The following is an 8,974-nucleotide window of genomic DNA, read 5'->3' on the forward strand; positions in this document are numbered from 1 at the left end:
TATGTTTCTTGCTAACTTATTTAAGGTATCTCTGATTCTTAAAAGTTGTACAGGCTTAGAAGATTGATGATTTATCTTATGGTTGGCCTACCTGCTACTCACAATTACCATTAACTGTTGCCACTAGCCCTGGAAGGCCCAAAGTCCTTGCTGTATCTAAGGAGTGGTGAGCCTTCAACTGACCAAATAGTAACGCCCCAAGAGCAAAGAAAAACAAAATGGAAAAAGAAAATCGCGCGGCGCATTGCGCGCCGCGCGCTATTCAAATCACCAAAATTCAAACAGTCCAAAGGCTAGTGGAAAAGGATCAGACAATGAGTGACAGTACCAGGTTGGTCGGGTCTGCAGCCTCAGTCCGCCTGGTGTCTGGAACTGCTGGCCGGCTCGATCCGGGTTTCAGGTGGGGAGGGGTGGGGGGTCACCTTAAAGTCCCAGGCAACCAACCTGGAGTCCAAGGAGCCGCCCGGCGTGAGTTTTAAGCCACAGGGTCCAGGATGCGAACCGTGGTCGACTACGTGGGAGTCCAGTGACATAGCCATTAAGCCAACTGCTGGTCCCTCTGAAGCCTTTTATAGCTGTCTGCAAGGGGTTGTACTCTGTGAGGGAGGCTCCATGGATGTTTCTGTCTACCTGTAGCCAGCATGACATCTACATTAATATGTGCAGAGAGATGAGCTTTTGTGGCTTACTGGGTGATTGCTGTTATTATTATTTTTATTGTCAGAGGGCATGTGTGCTCACCAGAGAGAGGTGGAAAGATGAAAGAGAAGGAGAGAGAGAAAGCACCCCCTAATGGGATGTGGTCATGTCATAGTCCCTTCTCTTCCATTATTCTGTCTGGATTATGGGTACACAGAAATTCCCTGCATATTTTTCAAGCTGCTGGCCTGGAATTCAAACCTTGATAGGCTATACGGAATCAAGCTTCCTTAACCACTAGGCTATAGGCTCTAGTGTTTTTTTTTTTTTTTTAAACTCTTTCATAAGTCACATGATTTCTGATCAAATAGTCAGTTGGAAGATCATAGGTTCCTCATCTGTGTTGACCTTTCACTCTAAAGCACATCACAGCCAGCTTCTTCTGTGACCTAAGGCTGGTCCCCCACTGGGCTGGTGATAGGTTATTCTGTTTGTTCCTGTCCATTCACTGTAAGTTTGTATTGTTCCCGTGCCTTCCTGAGTTTTTTCTTCCATGTTGACGGTGGACATTAATGAGACAGTACCTATTGAGTGTTCTAGTTTCCAGCTGTGGTTGAGGTACGGTCTCATGCAGATGAATATTGCAGCCTTTCTGATCTCCTTTCCTGCGCACGTGCCCTTCAGTCTGCCCTGGGCACCTTTTGCAGCCTCTTCCTGGAACATAGGAGCAGTCTGCCCTCTGGGCTGTATACATCAGGGTTAGTGAGCTACTTCATCGGCCCTTCTGGAGCAGTGTGCAAATCTCAAGGGTCGTGTTCCCGGGGTTCCTGTGGGTGTTTTATGTCGGTCTTTGCAGCCAGCAGCTGTTCTAGTCTTCTCTGGAAGTATAGCATCTGGTTAGTACATAAAGGAGGCAAGCAGTCTAAATGCTGCTTTAAATGTATTCAGGCCTCAAAGCTGCTCTATCCTGTAAACTACTTGTGTGTGCTGTAAATTGTGTGTGTGGAAGGAGGAGAGAGAGACAGAGATTCCTGACAGTTTTTGCTGTTCATGAACTAGTCTCAGTTCTCATAAGCTGCAAGATTGCAGCGTCATCCCTTGGGATAAGGGGTTAGCAGGAAATCAGGCCAGGTGGACCAAGTGAACTACTTTCAGATTCTACAAAATATTTCATTTCTACAGTTTGCATCCCTTTACAGTGTGAAAAATTCAGCCCCTTCTTTGCTTTGTCTTTCAGAAAGTATTATGAGGGAGGCCGAGGACTTCACGCTCCAGACAGAGAAACGGCGCTGGGATTAGGGATTGCCACTTCCGAGAGGATGCTGGGAATCTGCAGAGGGAGACGGAAATTCCTGGCTGCCTCCTTGACTCTTCTCTGCATCCCAGCCATCACCTGGGTTTACCTGTTTGCTGGGAGCTTCGAAGGTAAGAATAGAAGCCAAAGCCAGAGGCGAGGAGAGATGAAAGGGAGGACTAGCAGCCAAGAATCCTCCTGTTGAAACTCAAAACCATCTGATTCCAATTTCTCATTTGGTAAAGCAATACAATATTGATGCCTTGTCTTGGGAAATGACTTACCTAGGGTTGCACAGGTAGTTCGAGGCAGTGGGGAATGGGAGGAGAAAAGGAGCAAAATTAAGGGTACCTGCTGTGCAGCGGCACAGTGTGGGGGGTATGTACATGTCAAATACCTGGTTCCTCAAGTTGATCCCTATGTTGTAAGGGAGAAAAGTGTTCGGTCCTGAGGAAACACTTAGCTCTTCATTCACTAGTCCACCTATCCATTCATTTATTCATTTTGTTGTCATTGTTTGAAGCATGCTCTAAACTGGGTGCTGAGAAAATGGAGATAACAGATCTGGACATTCACAGCCTAGCGGAGGAGACAGATAGGTTAACAAGTGCACACTGCACATTGCGATGTGAATTGTGATAGAGGAAGCCAGGGTGCTGTGGGAGAGGCTTGCTGGAGCTGTCAGGCCTGGGCTGGGCATGAGAGATGATTAGTCATACTGACAGCCTGAGCACAGGGATGCAACAAAGGAGTTTGCCCTCCCCAAACAAATAAAAACAAATGATAATCCCTGCTGCTTTCCAGAAATAAATAGAAAAGACAAGGCTCGCCATTTTTCCAGCCAGCAGTTTCAAACGCCTTGCCATGTTTTGCGTGTCAAAGATGGTTTCCGAAGCTTCGGGGAGGTAGGGAATAGCAGTGTTGCAAAGCAGGCTTTCTTTTTATTTACCCCCATACTTGAATTAAATAAATAAATTTAAAAAGATCTCAAATTAATATCCATCTCAAGAAAGTCACTACTGTGTTTCTAAACATTTCCTTTATGCATAATTTTATTGGCAGCTCAAGGCTACCTTTTAATTAGGAGCTCCACTTCACTTTTCTGAGATTTGCCTTGGGTGAACTGACTGAATATAAACAAGGTGGGACTTTGTTCTGTACAACAGGGAGCGCTCCGGATCCTTCACTAGGCTACATCTGTGCACTGCTAAGGTCCAGCGCCACACCCTGTCCCTTCTCCTGCCCTTTGGCCACTTCCTCAGTTGGTCACAGCCTCCATGGAGTAACTACATGAAGTCATTGTGCCTGGGCAGTGGATGGTTCATTTTTGGCAAAGGGCTCAGAGAGAGGAAGGTAAGTTGATGGCGATCCTAGAAGAGATGTAAGGACACATTCTCCCAGAGTTGATGGAAATGCCCTTGTAAAAGAAAGGCAGAGGTACCCTGGTACCACAGTGGGCCTAATAAGTGAAAGTAGTGACTTTGGGCAGTGTAACTAAACTGGTGGTAATAATAATAATAATAGTATCTCAGTGACAGCGATGACAGAATGATGACAGTATAAACGACTAGTATTCAGAGCACTTTTACATGTCAGGCATTGTTCTATGGAAAATTCATAACTGGCTGAGCTTCCAGTTTGTTGTCCATTTGAAGGTCACTTGGAACCGATGTGCAGCTTGGCCCACCATGGCCAGTGGAGCAACTGTGACTGTAGACTGAGCTATTTCACCTGACTGGCAGATTACAGGAAACTGTTCAGAGGATGTGTACAGACCAATTAGAACTATCAACATGGTGCTTATGAATACACCTGCTCTTAGAACCAGATCACACACTGCATTAAGTAGAGGTTGTGTGCTGTGGGCACATAGCCAAAGTATTTTACCTGCAATGACAGGGGCCATGGGTTTCTGCTACTGAGCATCAGTCATTTGCAGTTGGGTTGCTGCATTGTAGACTGTACATTGTAAGCATGACCTAGATGAGTGAGCACACTTAGGAAAACCTAGGTGAGTGACAGTGTCAGAGTTCAAACCCGGCTACAGAAGAAATAGAGGAGAGATCTGGGGCTGTTTACCTTGGAGATGCAGAGGCTTAAGGTGTCCACGATCAGTTTCAGTGAACAATTGAAGGGCTGTCACCTGAAAGAGAGAGGTTACTATTGGTCTGCTGGCCCTTAAATGAACAAAGGAGTGTGGCAGGGAGCCAGGTGTCAAGCTAATCATAATGAGAATCCTTCTGTCCAAATCTGGAAGGAGCTTTTGAGAGGTAGTAAAATATTCTACACGAGTTGGATAAACCTAAGTCCATGGTCCTGGGAGGGAGCAGAGCATTAGGGGCTACTGGACAAGGTCTCTGACCCCACCCGACCCAGAGACAGTGAGACTCTAGAAGAGGCTGGGTATTGTCAGGAGACAAAGGCTTTGCCGCCTGCAGCTCCCTGCCATTTGCTGCAGACGTCGGTGCCTTTCCAAAAGGACCTGCTGAGGCATTCTTCTCTCCGTAGTTAAACATCACAACATTACAATCCATTTATCGACACCCTTGAGTTTTTAGTTTCATGGCAGGTGGAACTGTAAATAACCGTCAGAATTGCTGCCTGCATTCATGGAAATACTAGTCATACTTCACGTGGGTTTATTTATTTTTTTAACCCTGTTTAATTTCAATGGGTCTCCCGAGAGCAGAGCCAAAGACTCCCTCTGAGATGCGGATGCTGTCAGTGTAAGGGTTTGGAATTAGATTACAACAACAGTGCAATATTGACATTTCCAGCTCTAAAATCAGTCCAGCCAGGGTGGCAGAGGAATTCAGGGGACAGTTTCTCCTCTTTCTAGGCTTTTGTCTCTTCTGTTGTGAAATTGAGTTGTGAAAATGCAGCCCCCTTACTGGGACGCTGATACTGTTCATACAAGTTTATGAATCTAAGCTCCTTAGTAAGCGAGTTGGAAACAACCACAATCTTCTTCAATTAAGAGGTGACATGACAAGAAGTAGACTTCTTGTGAAGTACTCATGGATGTGGAATGAGGATCAGCGTGTGAAAGTTACGGGGAAACAGGCCTCGCCTTGATGCAAGAAAGGATGCCTGTTCTACGAAGTAGGTTGCAGGCATGGACATCACCATCTGGGAAAGAGATGAGATCCCAGTGACCCTTGGTGAAGGACGTGAATCAGGGGATGCTTTAGTTGCCACTTTAACCCCAAGTTCCTAAACCTAACTTCTTTTTAGATTTTTAATTGCCAGATGTTGTCTGTGCTTGCTAGAGAGAGATGGAGAGACAAAAAGAGAGAGGGAGATGGCATCCCCCAGTGGGAGGTGGTCACACTTTAATCCCTTCTCCATGGTTCTATCCTGTTGGGATTTGGGCACATGTGCACACATTCTTGTGTGTTTTTCAAGCTGCCAGAGCTGAGATTTGAACTGAGGCCAGTCAGGTGAGATGTGGCTCTTTTAACCACGAAGCTGCAGGACTGACCCTCTCAACCCAGCTACTTACTCCACTTCTTCCCCAGTGCACCTTTCTTCCTCTGCCATTTCAGTTACCATTTGCAGCTATACTCCCTTCAGCGCTAAACCTGGGAGTTGTTGCCCTCTTCCTTCTTCGTCCTCTCTGTGGCTGGATGCCACACCCTGTTTAGTGATCTTGGCCTCCTTCAGCATGTCTGTTGTGTCCATGCTGCCCTCTGTTGCCCTGCTCTGCTGTCCCTTCGTGTGATCACACATACAACCGCCAACTCTCAGGTGCCTCCTTTGTCTTCCAGAGTAGCCAGAGCAAACCACTCTGCTCCTCGTCAGCACTCTGGCCTCCTAATAGCCTGCACTCATGTGTCCATCCTCAGCCCAGCGGTAGTGGACTTCTACAGGCCCCACCTCTATGGCTCTGCAGCCTCTACTCTCCTCACATGCTCGTCCTCCTCCCTGAGACCCCCAAAATCGCCTTTTGATTTTCCTTCCCCTACTTTGCTGGGCTGACATTGGTCCTCTGAGATCTTCCTGTCTCAGCTTAAACACAATTGTTTCTGACTCCAGTCCTCCTAGTTCCACGGACTTACTTTGTTTTGGCTTGGATCCATGTATAGTTTTTGCTAAAGCCTCCAAGATGCTTTGTTTTCATAATCTTTTTTCACCATTTATTCACTGGCATCATGAGGCAAAGGTGTAGTTCTCTTCTCTCTCTCTCTTTTTTTCCCCGTCTCTGGCACCTGCTGCAGTGCTGGGAGAAGAATTGGTGCCCAAATGTTTGTTGACTGAATGAATGAGCGAATAAGCACCTTCCTGTGGCCTGAGTGTGGACGGCTCTCATCATTGCCTCCTGGATTAACTTAACTTGTTATCAGTACTCTGAAGGCTTTTGACATCCTATTTCCCCCAAAGTGTACTCTCTGTCTTCATTCAAGGTCATTGTGTGTTGTGTTAACATCCTGAGAAGATGTTTACTCTCCTGCTTCTTAAATTTTGCTCTTGAGTTCCTTTTGCTTGGAAGTTCTGCTTCCCACAGCCCATCTGTCCTCCCCGCCAGCAGCTTCAGTGACCATAGTCAGTGTCATTTCCCATAATGTCTGATCTCCTGTAGGAACACTCACTGGGTGATATATTGCTTGCTTGGTGTCTTTCTGACCACTCTCCTGTGGGTTTCCTGAGACAAGGGACTATTTTATGCAACTGACACCCCCAGTGCCTAGCTGAGTCCACTCTCTTAATTCTTAACTGGGCCCTTAGCAAATGTTTACCAGAAAGGATTCTTCCCTTCACGTGTTAGCAGAGGGATACTCCTCTCCTGCTCAAAGGAAGCAGGGGCCCCTGGTAAGGACTCCTGGTGCAGTTAACATCTGTGATTTTAAGACCTGAAAACCTGGCTCTACTGGCCTCCCCTTCCTTTTTAATTTTCTTTCTTTTTTCTTTCTTTTTTTTTTTTTTAAATTTACTTATTTAAGGAAATAGAAAGGGAGAGGCATCTCAGCAGACTTTTCACCCCCCCATCCCCCAGTCTCAGCCAGCCTGAATCAAGGGCACAAATACACACACCCAGCATGCTCAGGAAGGCCCCTGGGTGCCAGCCCAGCACCTGTTCATAGGGTACAGTATGACCACTGTCCCCATGCCCAGTCCCGCCTTCCTTTGATTGTGATGTTAACTCCTAAACTTCTGGCAGTTCTTTGCAGTCACTCCTCCATGGCAATTTAGTTCAGGCCTTTTATTTTATTTTATTTTATTTTATTTTATTTTATTTTATTTTATTTTATCTTTGCTAGAATCATCTTTGCTTCTAAGCATGGTGGGTTTATTTGTGGAGTTTTTTTTTTTTTTTTTCTTGCTCATAGTAGAAATATATTTAGCTGTTAGTGAGTTTCCAGCATGTGGACAAAGGGTGCTTTTCAGCCATTCAGAAAATCATTCACACATGCTGCCCTCTGATAATTCATAAGTGGTTCAATGCAGAGGCTCCCCATTTTCAGGTAGACAGGCCAGAGTGGGTGTGGGTGTTCTTTAAAAGCAACCATCTTCATAGGATGCAGAGTCCTAAACATTTACAACTAGTGTCATGGGGACCAGCAGATGGTGTAATGGTTATGTCACTGGACTCCCATGTGGTCACCTGTGGGTCAAGTCCCAGATCTGGCAGCCTGAAACTCATACTGGACATGTGTGCATGCATGCCCAAGATCCCAATAGGAAAATGGAGGACAAGGATTGAGTTGTGGTCATCTCCCCTGGGGGGGTGATATCTGGTTTTCTGTCTCTCTTATGAGCACATGTGCCCTTTACTGAAAATCTCTCTTAAAAACAAAAACAAAAAAAAAATAGTATCATGAACAGGCATAGGCTATTAATTCTGAACTGGTTTTGGCTTGAATCCATGTACAGTTTTTGCTAAAGTCTCCATTCTCTGTTCACTCTGTTCTTCATAACAGGAACTTCCTAAAATGAGTATGCTTTGAGAATTGTCATGTAAAAATTCAACAAAGAGAAATAGGGTCCTGGTATCTGACTGTTTTGAAGAGTTGCCTAGAGAAACACAGAGTCAAAAATTAAGGCCTTTTCTTTACATTATTATTATGGTGATCTTGGGGTACATGTGCAGTGGACTAGGGGAGAAGGAGTGGAGGGTGTCTTTGATCCAAGGAGGGCTCCTCCACAGTGACTAATTCCCCAGCCTTGGATCCATTTGCTCCCATCCATCTGCTGGGAGGTTCTGTGGACGCAGACTCTACAAGGCACCGGTGAGAATTTGCTGAAGGTTCCAATATCCCCTAGGCTAGGCCATGTGGCAGCTTTGATGGCAGCAAAGCCCATTTTTGCCTTCCTGCCAGGGGCCCAAATGCATCACTTAATAAGGATATTACGGGGCATAAGAACACAGGATGCTGAATGCAAAATGAAATGGAAAGCGTAATATTAAAGTTGTATTGATTTTTTTTTTTAATGGATCAAAAACGAAGAACTTTCCTAGTGCGTGCTTAATAACATAGTGCTGAGCTTAAGCAAAAGCTTACAAATGATGAGATCATGAAGGTGAGGGTGAGCAGCATCGAGGGGCACTCAGGGCATAGGGCACACTGCACACTTTGGGGCTGAATGCCTCATGGGTCTTGGTCTTGGGTTTGGGCCAGACAGAGTCTATAAGGTATTGGTATCTGAGAAGGTAGTGCAGTCTACCACAGTTTCATTTGGTGTGAGGTGGTAGATAAGATGGCTACTGCTTTTCTCTCCCAGCTGTTGATCTTAAAATTGGCCACCTGGCCAGCTTTGGTGATGTGGTGATTAAGGCAGCTGGATCCCACGTGGCTAACCGAGTGGTTTGAAGAAGCTTGAAAAGCATGCTGGGCATGTGTGTGTATGTGTGTGTGCCCAAAATCCTGAGAGGAAATGGAGGAGAAGGTATTGTGACAGGACCATTCTCCTTGAGAGTACTTTCTCACTCTCTTCTCAGTCTCTCCAGGGAGCGTATGCACTCTATAGCAAAAAAAAAAAAAAAAAAAAAAAAAAAAAAAAAAAAAAAAAAAAAAAGAACAAAAAGAAGAAAAAAAAATACAT

General features: G+C 45.4%; 1 protein-coding gene across 6 annotated transcripts in view; it reads left to right on the top strand.

Annotated features, from left to right (window-relative positions):
- LARGE1 (LARGE xylosyl- and glucuronyltransferase 1) overlaps positions 1-8,974 on the top strand; it is a 662,422-nt gene that overhangs the window by 187,151 nt on the left and 466,297 nt on the right. For all 6 annotated transcript variants that reach the window (XM_027769037.1, XM_006170333.2, XM_027769041.1 and 3 more), the window contains one exon: positions 1,877-2,064. In XM_027769037.1, the coding sequence (XP_027624838.1) occupies positions 1,877-2,064 (188 nt within the window). The remainder of the gene's footprint in view (positions 1-1,876; positions 2,065-8,974) is intronic.

The sequence above is a fragment of the Tupaia chinensis genome, unplaced genomic scaffold, assembly GCF_000334495.1.
Source record: "Tupaia chinensis unplaced genomic scaffold, TupChi_1.0 Scaffold148234_1, whole genome shotgun sequence".
Lineage (NCBI taxonomy): Eukaryota > Metazoa > Chordata > Mammalia > Scandentia > Tupaiidae > Tupaia > Tupaia belangeri.